This window comes from Onychostoma macrolepis, chromosome 19 (genome assembly GCF_012432095.1).
Source record: "Onychostoma macrolepis isolate SWU-2019 chromosome 19, ASM1243209v1, whole genome shotgun sequence".
Lineage (NCBI taxonomy): Eukaryota > Metazoa > Chordata > Actinopteri > Cypriniformes > Cyprinidae > Onychostoma > Onychostoma macrolepis.
Window position 1 is genome coordinate 17,497,303 of NC_081173.1, and position 22,536 is coordinate 17,519,838.

Here is a 22,536-nt window from a genome sequence, read left to right on the forward strand (position 1 = left end):
ATTACATCATCATGTTGATATGCTATATTGTTACTATAAAACTCCTATGACAAACATGTCTTCTAATATCTTCAATTGTTGCGTATACCGAGCTGCAGCGGACACATTTGTAAACGACTTTACTTGGACCCATTGTGCGAGCTGTCTCTTTAATACAGCGTGGTTTAAATACATGTTGCTGCTGATGAGAAAACATATCTCAAACCACGTTGCACACCGTTTCCAGGAAATTTGGCTCTTTCATTCAGAAGGTGGGACTATTCCTCCATATTGCACGTTACAGTTTCTCCCATTCATAAGTATAGGAGTGAACCGTCTTTGTATTTCTATAGTCTTTGTTTTAAATAAAACACTTACTAAAAAAATATGAAATATTTTTGTTTACCTGCATGCCATGTGATCATTAATCAACATCAAAGAAACCGTGAACATGCAAATGTGCTAATTATTGAAATATTTATTTTTAAATCTCAGGGGCACTTAAAGCAAATATAGGCTATTTGGTGAATAAGGTTTAATGATTTTGTAAATCCAGATGTCAAATGCTGTTGCCACCTGACTAATGACTGATCTTTGTGTGAATGTCCACAAAACTGGACTATATATAATATGTATATAACCGGTAGGCTATTGTGTGAATAATATGTAATCATGTAATCCATAAAAGGTAACTGTAGTCTGATTACGAGTATTTTAAAATGGAATTTACTCTAATTACAAGTACTTAATTTTTGGAATCTGATTATGTAATCCAGATTACATGTAATCAGTTACTACCCAGCTCTGTATATATATATATATATATATATGTATGTATATATATATATATGCAGAGTCAAGTCACCTTTATTTATATAGCGCTTTTAACAATACAGATTGTGTCAAAGCACTTAACAGTATCAAATTGGAGGATAGAGTGTCAGTAATGTATAATGATAAGATTAAACACTCAATTTTTTTTTTTTTACAAGATTCCAGATTACATGACAAAATTGTAGTCAGTAACGTAATCCGTTACATTACACATTTTAGGTAATATAATCAGATTACTTTTAGATTACTTTTGATTTAACTCGTTTATCACATTGATTTAAATAGCATTATCTTGTACCATAATGATGTAAAAATGCAAAAAGTAACAAAACTTGTTCCATTCATTGTAATTTACAACATGAAGTGCATTAAACATATTACATCAAGGTTTCCCAAACTAGGGTTCGTAAAGGAACTGCAGGGGGTTGTGAGTTTAATGAAAAGCTGACAATTAATTAAATCATAAAAATTTAAATGAAAATAAATAATTTAAAAACAAATTCCTTTCGAGGAAAGTCTCTTCACTGGCGGCCATATTTGCAACGCCTCCAGGCAGCAAATCATCTTAATGAATGGGGAATCCTGAAATCTCAAAAACTGCTTGCTGAAATGTCGAATCAGCAACAAAATTATAAAATGAATTGCCCCATGAAAGTTGTTTCTTATGGTCAAATAGCGTTTAAAAAGCTTATTTTTCAGGCTAGACCAGCCAATGTGCATGCGGAGTCATAACGTGCTTATAACTGTGCATGTGCGTTGACTGGTCTAGTCAGGGCTGCGTTCAGCCCCGTCAAAACATTACTAAACTTTTTAAACGGAAACGGTGCGTTGAACACCCTGTTCTGATGACGCAAGAGAAGGCCATTCTTTGTGTTCTTTTGAAGAATTTTCGAGCCTGATGAAATCGGTATAAATACGTGTTTAATACTGCAAAATATGCTCAATGTTGCAGTTACAGCCCTTGCCGTCCATTCTTATGTAAAGCACTTAATTACCATTGTGTATGAAATTTGGTACATAAATAAACTTGCCTTGCAATGAAGCTAAAAATATAAACAATTACATCATCATGTTGATATGCTATATTGTTACTATAAAACTCCTATGACAAACATGTCTTCTAATATCTTCAATTGTTGCGTATACCGAGCTGCAGCGGACACATTTGTAAACGACTTTACTTGGACCCATTGTGCGAGCTGTCTCTTTAATACAGCGTGGTTTAAATACATGTTGCTGCTGATGAGAAAACATATCTCAAACCACGTTGCACACCGTTTCCAGGAAATTTGGCTCTTTCATTCAGAAGGTGGGACTATTCCTCCATATTGCACGTTACAGTTTCTCCCATTCATAAGTATAGGAGTGAACCGTCTTTGTATTTCTATAGTCTTTGTTTTAAATAAAACACTTACTAAAAAAATATGAAATATTTTTGTTTACCTGCATGCCATGTGATCATTAATCAACATCAAAGAAACCGTGAACATGCAAATGTGCTAATTATTGAAATATTTATTTTTAAATCTCAGGGGCACTTAAAGCAAATATAGGCTATTTGGTGAATAAGGTTTAATGATTTTTGTAAATCCAGATGTCAAATGCTGTTGCCACCTGACTAATGACTGATCTTTGTGTGAATGTCCACAAAACTGGACTATATATAATATGTATATAACCGGTAGGCTATTGTGTGAATAATATGTAATCATGTAATCCATAAAAAGGTAACTGTAGTCTGATTACGAGTATTTTAAAATGGAATTTACTCTAATTACAAGTACTTAATTTTTGGAATCTGATTATGTAATCCAGATTACATGTAATCAGTTACTACCCAGCTCTGTATATATATATATATATATATATATATATATATATATATATATTACATTTTATTAGTGTTTTTAAATATCTATTTTTAAATATATTCTATATATTTTCCTTAATTTTCATTTCAGATTTAGTTATTTTAGTTTAACTAAATAAAAATTAGACATGTTTTTTAATATTTCATTTCAAGTAATGGAAGATTTTTATGGTTTTAGTTAACTATAATAACCTTGATTCACAGCCAATCTATTTGGGTTAATATTTCAAATCTTAATTTAAGTTAAAACCATAAAACCACATTTTCGCACTTTTGATACGACAAAAATGTTTTTCGAAAAAATACAACAGAAAATGTACAAAACTTACAATTTATTCATTATAAACATTTTCCATAAAACATCTCATTTGAACAATAAAACATTCATTCATACATTTGGACATTTTGTGCAACATTAATACATTGTAAGTGCAAACAAGACATTTATGAAGTATAAAAAACATCAGTCAGAATAACAAATGGCAAATAATTTGATCATTAAATACAAACAAAATTCAAACAAGTTTCAGTTTAAAAGTCAAGTCATTATTGTAAAGTGCAAATGATTTTGATTTCATCAGTAAACTCTGAACTTCAGAGGACATAAAATGAGGCACAAATCTGAGACATTAAAGCGGACAGGAGGCGTTCTGCTCGAAACCCTTCAGTTGGCAACTACAACAGTGGCAGTCTTCTCAGTATAAAGTAAAAAATGACACAGTTACATAAACACATTTTAGCAATTAATAAAGTGATGCAGATCAGATCAGGTCACTGACAGTGGTCATGTTAACTCCATTGAGACAGAAGATTTGGCAACTGGCACAGTGATATTCCCAAACAGAAACAGACATAAAACATGAAAAGGATCTTGTATGGCACCATAGAATCTTCCAAAGTGTTCAGGTGTGCTCACAGCACATGATGTTAGACATCACTGGGAGTGTGTGTGTTTTTGTTGGGTGTGTTGGGTAGACAACAGCAGCAGGCCTGTCGCAGCACTCTCTGTATGTGTGTGTTTCTGTAGGCATAGATCAGAGGGTTCAGCAGAGAGTTTCCTGTGACTGGAACCAATGTGGCGTAAGTATACAAAGCTGGAGACGATCCGTCGGCCAAGAGACCATACAAGGCGAAGGGCATCCAGCAGCTGGCGAATGTGGCAAGGATGAGGGCGAGTGTGTGAACCCGACGACGCGTGTGTGTGCGCGCAGACGGGAGCGTGTGTCTCTGGAGGGCGATTTGGTGCGAGTGGCGAAGTACGACCCGGCAGATACAGGCGTTGAGCTGCAGCATCAGAGCCAAGGTCAGCAGGAAGCCGCCGCACAGGGTCGCCAAGTGCACTCGGGTCAAAGGGTGAAGAACGCTGCAGGATTCTCCATCGTGCAAGCAATTCCAGCCCATGGCAGGCAGGGCACCTTGAAGACCGGCAAGAGTCCAGCCGACGGCCAGAGCGCAGCGTGTTTGCGTGTGTGCGCGGCGGGATCCGTAGGTCAGAGCGCGATGTAGCGAGAGGAACCGGTCCAGGGTGATTCCCAACAGAGAGAACACGGACGCACAGAGCGCGCTCACTAACAGACCCACGCTGCCCAGCTCTAGAGCTTCTGAGTACACGCACCGGCGCGACAGGAAGTGCAAAAGGAGTCCCACCCCTGCCAGGAAGTCCGCCCAGGCCAGGCTGCCAATTAGCAGGAACATAGGTGCCCGCAGAGACGGCGAGGAGAAGATGGTGGCCACGACGATTGCATTTTCACAGCAAATCAGGGCTCCTGATACGCACAGGGCCACATCCCATGGAGTCATCACTGTGGCCTCCAGAGGTTTAGGGGTGACGTGGGAAGGGGTGAGCTCCAGCAGTTGGTTCATCGCCAAGATGACTTCTAAGCCCACTTCAGAGTTGTTCAGGGCCATTACTGTGGGAGAGAGAGACAGATTTAGTCACGCAATCCACAGCCCGGTGACTGTCACGCATTCTGCTGAGCACTAGAGCTCCTGACCTCATAATGACATGCAGAGTAAGATGAGCTGCAGTTAACAACATCGTGTTCAATCAGACATCCCTAGTCTGCATACTACAAGTACTGCTGGAGAAACTGGCAAGGGAAAAAGCTAATGGAACACTTTATTAGTCATCTCCAAATGCATACACTGCACATCTGATTTAGATTACATTACAATTTTAAAGTAAAAAGAATATTTAATTATAATAAGTGTAAGAATTCTACAATAAAAACCTATAATATAATATAATATAATAGGTTTGGGGTTGGTAAGAGTTTTTAATGTTTTTGAAAGAAGTCTCACAGTAATACAGTGAAATATAAAAATTTTAATTAACCGTTTTCTATTAATATATTTTAAAGTGTAATTTATTCCTGTGATGGCAAAGCTGAATTTTCAGCAGCCATTACTCCAGTCTTCCATGTCACATGATCCTTCAGAAAGCATTCTAATTTGCTGCTCAAGAAGCATTTCTTACTATTATCAATATTGAAAACAGCTGCTGCTTTGTTTTCCTAAAATTCTAAATGACTTTGCTGTCACTTTAAAATATATTACTCATCAATTTCTATATTAATATAATACAACAAAATGTTAATATTTTGTCTTGTTTTTTTCTATCTGTATATTAGGTATATTGGGTTGTTGAAGGTTACATTTCATGTTGTTTATTAACTTCATATTGCATTATGAATATGAATCATATTGCATTCATATGTTTTAGTGTCATGTTAGCCATTGTTCACTGAAAGGCTAATTTTGAACTTTAAGTTAACATGTATTTGCCACCTATTATCATCATCCAGAACTCACATTACAGTAGTTATTCTTGTAGCATTATCATTAATATGAATTCAAACAATCTTGCAACAATTCCAGTAGGTTTATAAGCAAACTAAGCATTTATAGGTATCTCCTGGATCCTGCAGGGTTCGACGTGCGCCTGGCTGGGAATCACCGTTTTGAAGTTCAAAGCAGATTTGAGTGCTCCTCAAGCAGACAAGGTTATGTAAAATATACGCGCACCCAAAACACCATCCCTTAATGTCTTTAAATATTCTCGCTGTATAACTTTTCACGGCGAATTTCTGACAGCAAAGCTAGTCATCTTGAATTCAACAAGAGTCAGAGAATATACAAAGATGCATAAAACAGACTTACGGAAGCTGTAGAAGATTGCAAAGCGGTCAATTCTTCACGCCACCATCCGACTTAAGGTCTCTTGGAGCGCGCGCTGAAATCTGAGCTCGAGCTGGCGGTGAATCCCGGGGTCCGCTGAGGCGCGAGCAAATCCAGTTCTTGAGAAAACGATATCTTGTTCCTCGTAGCTCCGCTGTATTCGCTCTTCTCAGCTCCGGTGGGCTGCGAGCTATACCTTCACCGATTCCTCTCTGACGTCAGTTACGATGATGAGTGGCGATTCTGCCCCGGTCGACCAATCAGGAGACTCTCAGGGACACCAGCCTCTGTCGTAATTTCATTCATAAAAATACCGCATTCTTTCACCCCGCCCACTGCGACGGCGGGAGAGAGGACAAAGTGTAATCAATCGGCCTTGTTAAAGGCAGTCCGTGCGTGGACCAAAATGCACTGGGCCTTCATAAAAATCACCGATAAAACATTAAACTAGTAAACCTATCTCAAAATACAAAAGGCTGGCCCCAAGCGCGTGATCATGTGTGATTGAGGGGGTATGTGAGAGTGAGTCACTGCTGTCCATGGTGCTGAAAAACTTGCTCGCTTCGTTGATTGTGACGTAAGTTGTGCCGCACTATTGGGGTACGTGGCACAACTCTACGGTTATTAATTTCACCTCTACTACCATAAAATCCCACATGTGCATCTATAACCTTGTATATATGTGACAAAGGAACTCGCGCAAGTGCATCTGCCTAATTTACCATTTTTATTCAAATGCTACTATTCGGATGATTGAAGGTTATAACTATGACATAATTTCCCCGCAGATGATGGAGATTATGGCGCTTCCCGGCAGATTTGGCGCGTGGGCGTCGCAGTGCTCGCGTGTCTCTGCATTTTAATGAAGCAGGTGGGCGAGGGCTACAATACTGGGGAACTCTCCTGTTCTCTATATAAGGACATGCGCTTCCGGTGGTCACCAGCTGGGGAATCTTATAAGCAATACCCCCTTAAGCTTTCTGTGGTCGGGAAGTGTCAATAGAGAATACTGACTGAAGATACTGAACAATTTATTGAACAATCCATCTTTAAGGACTGCTAAGGTTGACTAAACTGGGGGCTTGTTGGTAAAAGATAGTCTAAGAATAATAATAATAATAACAACTAAATTTAAAGGATCAGTTTGAACAACCTCCTTAAGGTAATTGCACCTTGTTTCTAAATGCAGCTTTCCAGGATTTCCTGCTGGTGCCTTTTTAGTGTTTATTTTATCCATCCCTGCTAGTCTGTACAAATCCATTGTGTGTTATACAATAATGCATTATTGGCCTGATGCACTTCATGTGTCCCCACCAATTCATTTCTGAGGTTCAGTATGCTTGCTTCTGTGAGCTTATGCCAATGAGAGAATCATTTGAAAAGGATGTTTAGAAATAAGAGCACAGACACTGTTTATCATTCCACCGTTGTATCTCCTTGAGCTCCTTTTTGGCGGGAAGTCTGTGTGCGCGTGTGGTGGGGGGTGTACTGCGGAATTTCTCGCCGTTACCTAATATCTGCAGAGCGCATGCGCGGCTTTATCTCTCTGCACCTAGTTCTCCCTAGAGGAGGACGCCCACTCTCTCTCTATTCACATGGCTTGGCACTACCTATTGATCTGTCTGTGTGTCGTGAGACATTACAAAACAGTTTAAGGAGTGATGGTGTGGGTTAGGGAGATTCTCGGTGGGTTTTAATTGAACGATGGGTAGGCACTGAATTTATTGCAAAAACAAAAGCTGACCTGATTTGCATTGATCCCCAGATGTAGCAATGATAGTGGTGACTGCTTCTTCCTACACAAGCATGCATTCCCGCACCTACATATATATCATCGCCTCCTCTGCTAAAGTTTATTATGCTGTGACTTTTAATTACAATTAAAAACTGAGCATCCAGGAGCATGGCGAGGACGCAGAGGAATTGAGGGATATAGAGAAAAGAGAACTTGTTATGTAACTATGCCAAACAGGGCCAGGCTCTCTTGCTCTTGTTGTTTTTCCTGGCTAAAATATATTTCAAATGTACAATAATTATGTTGTACAAAGCACAAATTTTGTTTAAACCTTCAAATGCCAAAATATATTACAAAATGTACTTGAGGGGGACAGGAAAATGTATTTCAAATTTCAAAATGCATTTTGGGTAAAAACAAAATGTATTTTATTCATTTATGTTGGACTGTGTAAATGCAGTTATATTTCATATGAAAATATGTAATAAATCACTTATAAAATGGCTAGAAATAAATGAGGAAATATACGTAACCTGAAAATATATTTATGCAAACATATTTTAAAATCTACATTAGCAATATAACAATTTTACATCTATTTTAAAATATATTTAAAAATGTAATTATATATAAAATATATAACTACATGGCATCCACACAGCCTTTTAGTCTTTTACACTACAATGCTTTCTCTAAAAACCTTTTCTGGGCCACCGGAGAGACAGACAAACAGAAAGATGGTCAAAAGAACCAGTATGGACATGCTTTTGATTGTTTATAATGGTCTGGTATGACGCAGGAGACCTGCATCTTTTGGGAACGAGATATGACAAATTTCTGCAGCCTGCTTGTGAAAAGGCAGAATGTCTTCAGTGGTGTGGATATCAAGACATGCTCATTTGCCATTTGGTTGCCATGTTACCTGTCTCACATTACACACCTTCCAGTCTCGCTGAATCAGAGGGCATGACGTCAACACACACACACACACACACCACATGCTCCTCACAGTACACGACGACCTTTCGTCTGGAGGACACAGACATTTTGGACTGGATGTTTGCTTGACAGGCACATTTATGACTCCTACTCTTTTAAGTTTTTAGTTTTACGCTTTCTGAGCTGAGGTAAAGTTGTTTGTGTTTCTCAGTTCATCAAATGTTTCACTTTCAACTTGTTGGCGTCTAGTGCTTGTATCAAACTTTAGTTGCGTTATTGGGGTCAGTGTTTCGCAGAGTAAGTCTGACTAGAAAAAGTTAAGATTGTTAGACTGATTCAGAGATAAATAGTGATTTACTCATAGGTTAAGCTGTTGCTTTGCTGATAATTTAAGTCAACGTTTCCAGTTTGAAATGAGGAACTTCGTGCATGTGTTTATTACAGGAGGGATTACTGACGATTTTTTGAGGATGAGGTGTGTGTGGGCCGCACTCTGTGGGATTGTACTGCTAACGCAGGTTATTATAACCAATTCACAAACCTCAGGTAAGTGTCAATACAATAATGAGCTCGTATATCAATGCTGAATAGCTAATAGTTTTTTAGTTAAAATTTGAACAATCTTCAAATCTAAAATACATTGACTACTGGACTATCTTGCTCTGATGTCTTGCAGGCTCGCAGCCATAATATCCAATTGCAACTTTTCTTTATTGCTATTTTAATCATTATATTTTATTATTTTAGATCATAAAAATAAATTTCAGATATTTAAAAAATGTTAAGCATCAGTCTAATCCATGTAAAATCTGTGAGTTTTGATAAATCAGTTCTTGTATTAAAGCACAGTTTAAGAGTCAAATTTGTCAAGTCTGAGGAAAAAAGACAGTATTAGTTAGAGGAGCAGGTCTTGTGGCAGATCCAGTTTAAGTCTGTTTTGTTCTGTTGCATTTGAGTGCTGCTGAACAACACTTACTCATTGATATCAATTCAGAAAAGCATTTCTCTCTCTTCTACAATGTGATTTATCTATAATTTATTTGATAACATTTCTAACTTTTTCTCTCAAACATATGTGAGTATTAGGTGGGAATATATGCTTACATCTTTTATCTCTTGATGGGCTGACAGATTCACTCACTGGGGACTGTTCTCAGTTTGACTCGTGTAATGGCTGCATCAGCGGAGACCCGGCCCTCAACCTGACACGATGTGTGTGGCAAAGTTGTAATGACGGTAAAGAAACACATGTAGCATATGAGTTAAATGAAATCTCCTGTGCAATGTCTCTGTTGTTTGTGCGCACACACACATACAGAGGATCCCACTGAAGGACATGTGATCCTAGCCACAGAGAGCCATCTCAGGAACAACCCGGTGAATTATTCAAACACAGGCACACGCGCAGTTACAGCTGCCGTCCACACAGACATCAGTCTTAGTAAATAATTCAACACCATTATCTACCCTCCTGGAAATAAGTGTGAGGAGACATGAAGAGAGAGAGATGTTCAACAAGAAGCAGCATCTTTTAGTCTATTCATGCTCTGTTGCCAAGGCAACCAACTCTGTAACCCAGTCTCTCTGTCTTTTAGACCCATATCTAAAATACAACTAGGTTTACATGCTGTCTATGCTCACTTTGCTTTACACTCTAAAATAAACAACAGGTTTAAAACACAGACACTGAATGACATTATAGAACTTTCTACTCGACTACTTGTCAAATAAACAAATACATGACTTGAATTATTGATTTAAGTTGATAAAATTGTATATGATTGTAATCCGGAAATACTAAATTCATCATGTTTTCATGTGACCTACCTGTTGTGTCGCTTCACTTCCATTTACAAATCCTCTCCTGTGGCCTCGAGCAGTAGTAAACTGTCCGTAAACAAACAGACAAACAGAAGGTCATCCGGGAACTTTTTGCCTACTTTTTTATGAATACTCTGACATACTGCTCTTTTCATATTCTGTTTTTTTTTTCACCTACTACATAGCTTCTAAAGTAATATATCTCAAGATTCTAAGCTTCTGAGCTTCTATTCAGCCCATTCTGAGAGATGCAAGATGGTGCCAGTTGCCTTCATTTGAAACGTGCAGTAAATGGAAAAATTTGTTGTTCAACAAACCAGTGTCTTAACGATTACATTAATATTGTAAATTAAAGCAAAATGTCAACAAGTAACAGCATAGTTAACTGTTTTTGTATAAGTAAAATTAAATTAAATTAAATTATTAAATTAAATTAAATTAAATTAAATTAAATTAAATTAAATTAAATTAAATTAAATTAAATTAAAATGGCCTCTCCTGCGCTTACTTTAAAAATAAGGCCAGTTCTAACAAACCTCTACAACTAATCCAGAACCTGACAGTAAGATTAAGCCAAGTTCACACTACACAAATTTACACATCGGCAGATCGCTGTGCTGTTCAGACTACATGACTTGATTGTCTGTCTTTAAGTCGTTGTGGTGTTCACAATGACCCCCCCTCCCAAATTCATAGTGACCCGATCCGTCCCCCGCCCTCACTATCCCTACAAAAGGTGACAAAAATCGGTAAAACAGAGGATTAACCAGTGTTTGCACTCTCTCTGAGTGACGCCAGGGCGCGAATCTTTTTTTCCCAAGATGGTAGGGGAAGGTCCCGCCTTTTTTCGCCTCTGATTGGCTAGAAGGGTCTCCTCCTATTGGGTAGTTTTAGGGGTCGCGTTAGTGTAGCCAATCGGAGAGAGCCCTTCTAGCCAATCAGAGGCGACAAAGGCGGGACCTCGTGCCTGTATGAGCGGTAACCATAGTGATCATATACAATTTATGACTGAGCTGAGTCGGTGATTTTCTGAACTGAAAAAAATCGACTGCAAATGCCACATAAAGGCAATGAAGAGACAAAAAACAATCACCTCGTTTTTCCAAAAAACAAACAATGTAAGTATCCTATGCCTGTTGACTTTCCCAGATGTGGCAGATTAGATTTGTTAAGGGAATAACTAGTCTGACAATAATGGCAAGAATGCTTTTGCACTTAGCAAACACAGCAAAAACTATTTATCGTCAGGAAATAATGTTTTATCTTATCATTTAACCCATTGTACTGTATAAATTGACTGAGGTATTATATTTTATTATTGTTTTTGCACATAGGTTCTTTGCTTTTTGTTCATAAACTTTGTATGCTGAGATAAGCAAATGTTTAAATAAAACATACTTTGCTGAAGACATGAAGTTTTGGTGGGTGATTGGCATACTAGTCAAATAACAGTCTGATCATGAATTGCTAGTGGTGATCAGGTAGGCCTTTGTTTACCTTTGTTCATTGTTGTTTATCCATGATTTCAAATAAGAATCCCCAATGGCTTTTTAGTGCAAATCATTAGCCCAAATTACGCAAAGTAACTACTTGAGCAATAGTTAAAGCCCACATTACGCAAAATAACGAATTGAGTTTAAATAATTTGCTGACAGCTTGGTCCCCCCCAGTTAAAAAATCCTATCTGCGCCCCTGGTTACACACTACAGGAGCTGACAACAACTCAGTCACCCAACGACTTGATTCGATCCCTAAACCACGTTTTGTCGTGACACGCCAGAATTGACCGTTCGCAAAGAGCTTGATTGACATGCCATCTGACCAATCAGAAGGCGTATATTATGTGCAGACCCTGCTATCCGCCATCTTGCCCGACAGCTACGGCCAGTCTTCATAGAAATACATGTTAAAAAGGGGTAAAAAAAAAAATGATTGACTGAATTGAAACTTTTTCAATATAACTAAATATAAATAGGGTTAAGCTGTGCAGTTGTGGGCTGCCATAGTAACGGCAATAAGCTAAGGTATTCCTTTAAAGTACTTGTTTTGCCACCAGAAATCTGTCATGTCCGGCGCTGTATGCATGGATGCAGGCGCTTAAGTTAAAATACTGAGTGAGAAATAATAAAATATGTCAAAACGTGTGCTCTTATCATTCTGTGGACAAAATCCCGTTAACTTCGCCCCGAATGGGACGCTCATCTGTTTTCAATGCAGGTTAACCGCGACGCTTCATGTCATCTTCCCACTCATTGAACTATGACAGGTTCTTTACTGCTAAAAGACGGTCACTGCGACACTGTAAAGTGAGGAAACTACGATGCCATGTGCTTTTTAAAACCCTTTTTATAGGTTTAACATTATATTGTTGCTCGGAAAATATGTAAATGTGCATGCCCAGTAGCCACAGCTGTATCCCTTCTAGCCTTTAACCACAAATCAGACAGAAGAGTAGATTAACTTCGGTGGACTTAAATTTGAAAATTGATGCGTTTCGCGGTTGAATTAAAACACTTTCTGTTTTTTTTCACCTACTACATAGCTTCTAAAGTAATATATCTCAAGATTCTAAGCTTCTGAGCTTCTATTCAGCCCATTCTGAGAGATGCAAGATGGTGCCAGTTGCCTTCATTTGAAACGTGCAGTAAATGGAAAAATTTGTTGTTCAACAAACCAGTGTCTTAACGATTACATTAATATTGTAAATTAAAGCAAAATGTCAACAAGTAACAGCATAGTTAACTGTTTTTGTATAAGTAAAAATTAAATTAAATTAAATTAAATTATTAAATTATTAAATTAAATTAAATTAAATTAAATTAAATTAAATTAAATTAAATTAAATTAAATTAAAAATGGCCTCTCCTGCGCTTACTTTAAAAATAAGGCCAGTTCTAACAAACCTCTACAACTAATCCAGAACCTGACAGTAAGATTAAGCCAAGTTCACACTACACAAATTTACACATCGGCAGATCGCTGTGCTGTTCAGACTACATGACTTGATTGTCTGTCTTTAAGTCGTTGTGGTGTTCACAATGACCCCCCCCCCCAAATTCATAGTGACCCGATCCGTCCCCCGCCCTCACTATCCCTACAAAAGGCGACAAAAATCGGTAAAACAGAGGATTAACCAGTGTTTGCACTCTCTCTGAGTGACGCCAGGGCGCGAATCTTTTTTTCCCAAGATGGTAGGGGAAGGTCCCGCCTTTTTTCGCCTCTGATTGGCTAGAAGGGTCTCCTCCTATTGGGTAGTTTTAGGGGTCGCGTTAGTGTAGCCAATCGGAGAGAGCCCTTCTAGCCAATCAGAGGCGACAAAGGCGGGACCTCGTGCCTGTATGAGCGGTAACCATAGTGATCATATACAATTTATGACTGAGCTGAGTCGGTGATTTTCTGAACTGAAAAAAATCGACTGCAAATGCCACATAAAGGCAATGAAGAGACAAAAAACAATCACCTCGTTTTTTCAAAAAACAAACAATGTAAGTATCCTATGCCTGTTGACTTTCCCAGATGTGGCAGATTAGATTTGTTAAGGGGAATAACTAGTCTGACAATAATGGCAAGAAGGCTTTTGCACTTAGCAAACACAGCAAAAACTATTTATCGTCAGGAAATAATGTTTTATCTTATCATTTAACCCATTGTACTGTATAAATTGACTGAGGTATTATATTTTATTATTGTTTTTTGCACATAGGTTCTTTGCTTTTTTGTTCATAAACTTTGTATGCTGAGATAAGCAAATGTTTAAATAAAACATACTTTGCTGAAGACATGAAGTTTTGGTGGGTGATTGGCATACTAGTCAAATAACAGTCTGATCATGAATTGCTAGTGGTGATCACGTAGGCCTTTGTTTACCTTTGTTCATTGTTGTTTATCCATGATTTCAAATAAGAATCCCCCAATGGCTTTTTAGTGCAAATCATTAGCCCAAATTACGCAAAGTAACTACTTGAGCAATAGTTAAAGCCCACATTACGCAAAATAACGAATTGAGTTTAAATAATTTGCTGACAGCTTGGTCCCCCCCAGTTAAAAAATCCTATCTGCGCCCCTGGTTACACACTACAGGAGCTGACAACAACTCAGTCACCCAACGACTTGATTCGATCCCTAAACCACGTTTTGTCGTGACACGCCAGAATTGACCGTTCGCAAAGAGCTTGATTGACATGCCATCTGACCAATCAGAAGGCGTATATTATGTGCAGACCCTGCTATCCGCCATCTTGCCCGACAGCTACGGCCAGTCTTCATAGAAATACATGTTAAAAAGGGGTAAAAAAAAAAAATGATTGACTGAATTGAAACTTTTTCAATGTAACTAAATATAAATAGGGTTAAGCTGTGCAGTTGTGGGCTGCCATAGTAACGGCAATAAGCTAAGGTATTCCTTTAAAGTACTTGTTTTGCCACCAGAAATCTGTCATGTCCGGCGCTGTATGCATGGATGCAGGCGCTTAAGTTAAAATACTGAGTGAGAAATAATAAAATAATATGTTAAAACGTGTGCTCTTATCATTCTGTGGACAAAATCCCGAGAACTTCGCCCCGAATGGGAGCTTTACATGCACATGTGCGCTCATCTGTTTTCATTGCAGGTTAACCGCGACGCTTCATGTCATCTTCCCACTCAATAAACTATGATGGGTCCTTTACTGCAAAAAGACGGTCACTGCGACACTGTAAAGTGAGGAAACTACGATGCCATGTGCTTTTTAAAACCCTTTTTATAGGTTTAACATTATATTGTTGGCTCGGAAAATATGTAAATGCGCATGCCCAGTAGCCGCAGCTGTATCCCTTCTAGCCTTTAACCACAAATCAGACAGAAGAGTAGATTAACTTCGGTGGACTTAAATTTGAAAATTGATGCGTTTCGCGGTTGAATTAAAACACTTTCTGATGTTTATTCATGTTCATTTCGTGCATTAAGTACATAAGAAAAGATGATCGGTTCACGTGTTTGAACTGAGGCAATACAGTGATCTGTCACGACACATTGAAGAGCCACAAAAATGAAGTGTTAGCGTTAGTTCTGGCAGGTCACATGAGTCAAGCTTGCATCAGCTGATTCTCAGCTGATCATATCTACCTATAGGAATACAACACCTATCGCGGCATCCTATATAAGCTCTATTCCGTATCAATCAGCAGCTTTTTCCACTTGCTCAGGAGCAAATCACCCTCCTCCATACCCAACTCCTCCTTTCGCACAGTCAGGACTTGTCTTTCTGATATTCCTTGCTGAATCAGACTTAAATATCATTAAGTACATTAATGATATATGCTTTGTTCTGTTCTGTTTACCCTAGGGGGGTTATTATTGTTGCTCTCCCTGCTCATTCATGACAGGCTGCATGGATGGGCAGGGAGTTTTTGCACAGAACAGAACCATACCGCCAAACCAAAACTTTATGCTAAGTATCTAACATTTGACGATAGTGGTCCTGACAGAAGGTATTTATTGTTTGAATTTCTTTAAAAATAACTCAATTTAAAAGCTGAGAGTCCTGAGATCTTGTTTCATATCAGAAGTAACCTGCTCTGTCTTCTCTGCAACCTGGTCTCATAAAAATCTCTGCGCACTTTTTGTGCGACACCGTTTTACGTACCTTGCTGCACGTTTCGCCGCAGTTTGAAATAGAAATGTCCACTGAGTGGCGCTAAAACACAGGTTCAATATGTGAACCCTGGCACATTTTTATTACGTAGATATTGGTACGTATTGCTGTTTTTTCATTACGTTGCTTCAGATACGTATTGCGGCGGTTCAGAATTCAAATATCCGGGGACTGTCGCTAAAGGTTAATGCTCTATCGTGTTGGAAATATGCCCTACACCCAGGGCCGGGTTATCCATAGACGGGATTGGGCGAGTGCCCTGGGGCACCAGCCAATAAGGGGGCACCAAGTGATTAAGAAAATAACTAGACCTTTAAAATATTTTTAATGTTTTGTATATATTATTTTGCTGGAAGAGTTGCAGATGCATAGAAAATAAACAGTTAATGATCCAATGTATACAGAGAGAATATAAAATATATGCATGCATATAGAACTGCGATTGGGTCAGGCCACAGTGTAATTGCGCCCTCCCCCAGTCAGAGTCGAGCCCGCCAATTTATAATATTCAATTCATAATGGATAGGCAGCATCAGCGTAGCAGTTGGGCTAAATGTAAATTAAAAATGAGAAAATATCAGGGCACATAGCCAGGGCTCTACAATGCGACTGAAAAGTACTGCGTGCAACTATCAAAACATACCCGATCAGCATTTGTGTTTGCGCTCAGGGAGCTTCAAAGATTTCTACTTGCGTGTTCGCAGCGTGAGTAATGTGTCGCAGACATTAATTTCTTGAATGCAATGTTAATCAGAATCCACTCACTGCTCAAAATACTTTTGTTCATTGCTGAGTTATGCAAGCTCACAAATCCTCTCGTTATAACAAACAAAGTGTAGACAGGGTGTAAATAAGAGATTCGTTGTGCAGTGTAGAGCGCTTCATTGATTATTATGGAGCTTTGTGAGATTGCGATGAACTATGATAGCTTTTAAAGATTATAGGGAGTTTGCAAATGTGATATCAAATTAATACAACAGTTCAACAAACAATAAGTTATATAAAGTGATGTACATTGTATGAATTTAACAATATTTCCGATTTTGCTCTATTTCGTAAAGGAAAATAGTTTCAAACAGTCACAGCTGAGCCGCTGCGCATCTCCATTCAAATACAGCGTTGTTTCGTTTATGAATGAACCTGCGTTTTTAAATGAATCTAGAGTCAGTGATTCAATTATCCATTCATAAAGACAGTGCCTGCGTCCCAATGTGCATACTATCCATCCTAAATTCTATGTGATAGTAGTCATTTTCAATACTATTTAGGGCAGATAGGGTGGATAGTATGCACATTGGGACGCAGGAGTCACTTGCTTCGTTTCTGAATGAATCAGCCGTTCAAACAAATCAGTTAAATGAATGATTCAGTGATAAAAATCAGTGACTTGCTGCCACCTGCTGGCAGTTTTATTTTTAAAGTGTCATAGTTACTTAAATCATTTCAATCAAACAATAGTTCTATATTCAAAATTTTATATTTAAAACATTAATCTCACAACATTGTTATGAATTTAAAACATCCATCCCACCTCTGAGCCTTTGTAAATGTCTGTAAATTTACCTTCATGCCACTTTTGTGTTCTGTGCCACCTTTGTAGTGGAAACTGATTTTGTTAATATTGATTTATTTTGATTGGTAACTTATTCTTATTATTCTACCTGTTCTTATTCTATTTTTTTTTATTAGACATTTTGGAAAAGCTTATAAATATGGACTTTTGAATTTGACATAATGACATACTTTTAATAAAATTAGAGAAAAAAAAATTGCATTGCAAAAATACCAGAAAATACCCCTGTAAATCACTTTAAGGAGTCAAATATCACCTTCTAATGGGAAAGCTAATTTTTGTTATTGATCAGAAGGTGCTCCTGAATTTTGAGGGAGGGAGGGAGGGAGGGAGGGCACTTCAAATGTGCTCACCCTAGGGCACTACACTGTGTTAATCCGGGCCTGCCTACACCAAATCCAGCCCTAAACTTACCCGATAGTGTTAACAAATGCAAAACCGATATAAAAACGTATACTGATGCAACTGTGCCATTTGAACTTCCTTTTACGCAGATTTTAACTGCTTTGTCGAACCGGTGTTTCTCGTCTCCTAAATCCGTCTCCATACTCCGTAAGCTACCGAACAAACTTATCAGGTATGAAAACCGATAGATATGAAGCTGGATGTGTGCGATGCTGTTAGTTTCCTCTTTGCTCTGCGATGTATTTTTCACTGCATGAGAACATGTGTGTAGTGTGAGAGCGGCATTGTTTGTCGGTCATAGCAACAGTAACTAGGGTGGGCGGGATTTGCGAACGGAACGGTATGCCTTGCTCTTTCATTGGCTGTAGCTCGTCACCACACCTGACACCACGTGATGTCGAGTCGGCAGACCGGTCCAGATATTTGGCATGCTAGATATTTGGACACGCGTCAGCGAGCCTCTTTGATGCATCCTTGTGTAGTTCACACATAAAGATTACGGAGCGCTGATCACCCGCTGATTTCCCCCCGATTACAGCCCAACCTGTCGGCGAGCTCGTTGCAACTTGCAAATTGGGTTTAAATCGGGTTTAAAATCCTGTAGTGTGAACTAGCCTTAGTCTTTAAAGGGATAGTTCACCTAATAATTAAAAGGACGTAGTAAGGACATCATTAAAATGGTCCATATGACATCAATGATTCAACCATAATTGTATGAAACTACGAGAATACCTTTTATGGGCAATAAATAAATAAAAATTACAACTTTATTCAACGGTTTCTTCTCTCACAGAACAGTCCTCCTCCATTGTTGTGTGGTGCTGCTGAGTCAGAACATGCATGTGCTGTGCGTTGTTTACATGCGTGGATAATGGCAGAGGACTGTCCCGGGAGAGAAGTATTCATTGAAAAAAAAGTAGTTATTTGCCCACAAAAAGTATTCTCATAGCTTCCTAAATAACGGTTGAACTACTGTTGTCACATGGGCCATTTAACGATGTCCTTATGTTTCTTTGCCTTGACCAAGGCAGGACCCTTTCCTGTCTATGGAAGGTCAGAAAGCTCTCAGATTTCATCAAAAACATCTTAATTTGTGTTCTGACGACAAACAAAGGTCTTTACAGGTTTGGAACGACATGAGGGTGATTAGTTAATGACAGAATTTTCATTTTTGGGTGAACTAAACCTTTAACAAGCAGAAAAGAGTGCATATCACAACTCTGTTTATCAATTCAGCACTGGCTACCAGTAGTTACACACATGAAATTTCAGGGACTTTTAATTTAACTCTTCCCTCCTAGTGGAATGACCTAATTTACCCAACTCAATCCGAGCAGTTGAGTCCTTAGCCATCTAACCGAGACTTTTCACAGCACTTACATATCATTGCTCTTTTGTTGGATTTAATTGCTTCTATTGTCCTCATTTGTAAGTCGATTTGGATAAAAGCGTCAGCTAAATAAATATTTAAGCGCTCTTGTTCGGTCCGCGTGGACTTGTTCAGAGGCAACAGTGCCAATGATTTTTTTGAGCATTTGAATATCAAAAATACCAGACCGCTGGCTGGGTGGTGCCATAGATCTTAGTCAGGCCAGCGCCATATTTAAAAAGTGAGGGGTAGCGTTCAGTGGGTTGTACTGTTGTTTACCAACATATTGTTTTGATTTTTTTTTCTTCAGCTAACGAAACGTTTTTCTGAAGAACGTTATTCTTCACAGTCTGCTTTCATCTCCCTTACTAAGGTCTATTGATCAATCAGAATCAAGTGTTCCAGAGAGCTGTGTAATAATTAAAGCAAATCAATTAACTTATCTGAAGGTGACTGAATGTCAGTATTATATGTTTCATTTTCAGGAAATGACACAAGATGCATGTCTGACACTGAAGACTTTGGGGGATGCTCTGTCTACAATGAGACCGGCATGTGCAAAGGCGAGCAAAAATGTGCATATTTGCAAAATTAATGTGTGTGTATGTGTGTCTGCTTATGTGTATGTTTGTTTATTGTAGCAGATGGTGGGTCCACTGATGGTGGTGGCAAAGGTGAGGCATTTGATTTTCTCTGTATAAATCCTATTATGCCTATTTTTGTTATTTATGTGGTTGAAAGAGATCCAGGCAGACTTTATGAAATTATATTTTATTAAAATCAATTATCATTAGTACCGGTGATTAAGATTACAGATGATTAAATGTAAAATATGAAAAATTAAAAGAAAAACTTTAAAATGAATGCAATATCCAGACTGAACATACTCTGCTAAAATTCTAAGAGAAAAGACTAAAAACTGAGTATAATAATCTTCAAGAGCAAAAGAGATAAAGACCTTCAGAGCATGCAATAAGAGAGAAGGTAAAGAAGCCAATTTGGGGAGCAGTATATAGACTAGAGACTTACATCCTCTTACAGCATTATGGAATGTTTATGTCTGGTCAATAAAGTGTCAAGTGAAATTTTCCATTATGTCATTAATTTTCCGTGTTGTCATATATTTCCCCTACCTAAGATGAATTTAGTTCAGGACTAGGTCACATTGACATGACATATGAAATGCAGTAGGTAGAAGTAAGATCAGAAATGGAGACATGGGTTGTGGTTTTACATCCTTCTGGCAGAAACAACAGTTAAGCAATCTTCTTGCAAATACCAGCTCTTGGAAAAGAGCCTCTATCACGAAAATAGATGACAAATTCTACACACCAGTTGTTGTTATTTACTGAATTCTCATTTTCATTATAGATACAACCTCTGGGTCAGGCCCTGATTTCTCTCAAGCATCATTTGACCTGTCCAGCTTCATTGGAGGAATCATCTTAGTGCTGGTGTTGCAGGCTGGGGCTTTTTTTGCAATGCGGTTCCTCAAAACGAAAGACAGCTCTTATGAAACTATGTGAGTAACAATCATGCATTAACTGAATGTGAGCTTTTTCTTGATGAATTTTTTCCTCAAAGTTTTAATGCAGTATGTATGAACAACAAGGGCATTTACAGGCAGAGGGATTCATTCTGAATGTGTCGATCATTAACTTGTAACTGTTTTGCCACCTTCTCTTACAGTGATCAACCTCAGTGAGAAAATGAGTCATGAATGGGAGAGAAAATCATGGAACAAAACATAAAGAAAAGCAGATACTCAAAGAAATGGATGTTGCATTGGGGAGAAGTCTATAGACACTGTTTTCTCGTTTTGCTTGTCCTAAAGCTTCATTAGCCTGTTAATTGCTTTGGTTAAATCACCATTTCTTGAATGACAAAAACTATTTTTGTGTGTACAGAAGAGAGAAATGTGAACAGAGAATTATATAGACATGTGGTATGACAAATATACTAATTATTCACATTTGAGTTTGGGCATGTGATTATCTCTTGTGGAGTGAGTTCATATCTGTTTAGGGTGATTTATATCTCTGGTTTGGCTCTGTTTCTGTTTGTTACTTTGATTTGGAAGATTGTTGAACTATTTTATTTACTTTTTTGAATAATTGCATGCCCTTTTATCTGCTTTTTATTAAATGCTATGTTTTGTAGGTAGTTACCTCCTGGACTCATGTAGCATTGAGATTGAATGAAAAATGAAGCAATAAAGTAATTAAACTCTGAATGTTATGCAGTGTTAACCCTGTAGGTGTCAGTAGAACGAAATTTTTAATTACCTAAACCTCTCTGGGCATGGAGGATGCACCAACCACTTACAAGAATTACCATGTTTTGAGGCTTTGGACAGTGTCTTAAACGGCCCTTCATTTATTTTCTCTTTAATCAACTTTCAACATAATTTTCATCAGCCTACCTCAATTTTACAACCAACCTTTTTTCCTGTAATTCAAAATTCTTACTATAATAGTGTTATATTTGTATAATATATTGAATTTTCTGAAAAAAAAAAAAAGCTGATCATCAATTTAATAAGACATTTTTTACAGGGTACATGCATTCTCATGCATCTGTATTCCTCACATTGGGCTCCCTTCTCTCATTCTCCTGTGTTGATTCATAGACAAACAAAATCCACTCACTCTTCATGCATATGCACACACACACCGTCCACACACATTCAAAAAGAATACTCTCACATTCGCTTATGTGAGGGTGGTTTCCCTACAGTGATTCTGGCTGTAGGACTGTCAAATGACTGAAGAAACATTGTTAACACCCGATATAAACTGTACATTTCTTGTCTATCACCACCCTTTACTGAAACCACCAACAGAAATCATCACAGTTAGAATAATAAAATATGTAGGAGAGAAGACTGCTAGACTGTGACTCTATTGCATTGCAGTAAATAGCACTTAAATGTTAATATGGAATCAAAACTAATTTGCACATACATTGTAATTGAAACAGTTTAATAACATTAATGAGGGGTTATACTTGGAAATAGATGCATGAAATTATACACAGGTACATGTAATTTCCACTCAGCTTGTATGGTCAATGTTACCTGAGAGATACAGAAAGAGAGCGACAGAGAAACAGCTTTAGGTAAAAGAAGACAGAAAGACCTACTGTATGTCTGTGACCTATGGCCATAGGCCTATGTTTGCCCTGTGCCTTTCAACCCAGTTC

General features: G+C 38.0%; 2 protein-coding genes across 6 annotated transcripts; one reads left to right on the top strand and one right to left on the bottom strand.

Moving 5' to 3' along the window:
* Positions 1 to 2,998: 2,998 nt before the first annotated feature.
* gpr3 (G protein-coupled receptor 3) lies at positions 2,999 to 6,041 on the bottom strand. Its single transcript, XM_058752487.1, has 2 exons — positions 5,843 to 6,041; positions 2,999 to 4,593 (listed from the first exon to the last, which is right to left on the bottom strand). The coding sequence occupies exon 2, from the start codon at positions 4,589 to 4,591 to the stop codon at positions 3,611 to 3,613; it is 981 nt and encodes a 326-aa protein (XP_058608470.1). The 5' UTR covers positions 4,592 to 4,593; positions 5,843 to 6,041; the 3' UTR covers positions 2,999 to 3,610.
* Positions 6,042 to 6,328: 287 nt separating this feature from the next.
* cd164l2 (CD164 sialomucin-like 2) lies at positions 6,329 to 21,617 on the top strand. Of its 5 annotated transcripts, XM_058752490.1 has the most exons (8): positions 6,329 to 6,382; positions 6,649 to 6,731; positions 8,979 to 9,080; positions 9,666 to 9,770; positions 19,821 to 19,898; positions 19,977 to 20,009; positions 20,707 to 20,857; positions 21,025 to 21,616. In XM_058752490.1, exons 3-8 carry the CDS (start codon positions 9,005 to 9,007, stop codon positions 21,038 to 21,040), a joined length of 459 nt encoding a protein of 152 aa, XP_058608473.1. In that variant the 5' UTR covers positions 6,329 to 6,382; positions 6,649 to 6,731; positions 8,979 to 9,004; the 3' UTR covers positions 21,041 to 21,616. The 5 variants fall into 5 exon arrangements, with proteins under 5 accessions (XP_058608473.1, XP_058608472.1, XP_058608475.1 ...); XM_058752489.1 differs by lacking the exons at positions 6,329 to 6,382; positions 6,649 to 6,731 and adding an exon at positions 6,751 to 7,022; XM_058752488.1 differs by lacking the exons at positions 6,329 to 6,382; positions 6,649 to 6,731 and adding an exon at positions 7,061 to 8,722 and having other exon boundaries at positions 21,025 to 21,615.
* Positions 21,618 to 22,536: the final 919 nt, after the last annotated feature.

Coding starts and splice junctions, on each gene's coding strand:
- gpr3 (XM_058752487.1), bottom strand. CDS start 4,591: ATGGCCCTGAACAACTCTGAAGTGGGCTTAGAAGTCATCTTGGCGATG.
- cd164l2 (XM_058752490.1), top strand. CDS start 9,005: ATGAGGTGTGTGTGGGCCGCACTCTGTGGGATTGTACTGCTAACGCAG. Junction 9,081..9,665: donor AACCAATTCACAAACCTCAG/GTAAGTGTCAAT, acceptor ATGGGCTGACAG/ATTCACTCACTGGGGACTGT. Junction 19,899..19,976: donor TGAGACCGGCATGTGCAAAG/GCGAGCAAAAAT, acceptor TGTTTATTGTAG/CAGATGGTGGGTCCACTGAT.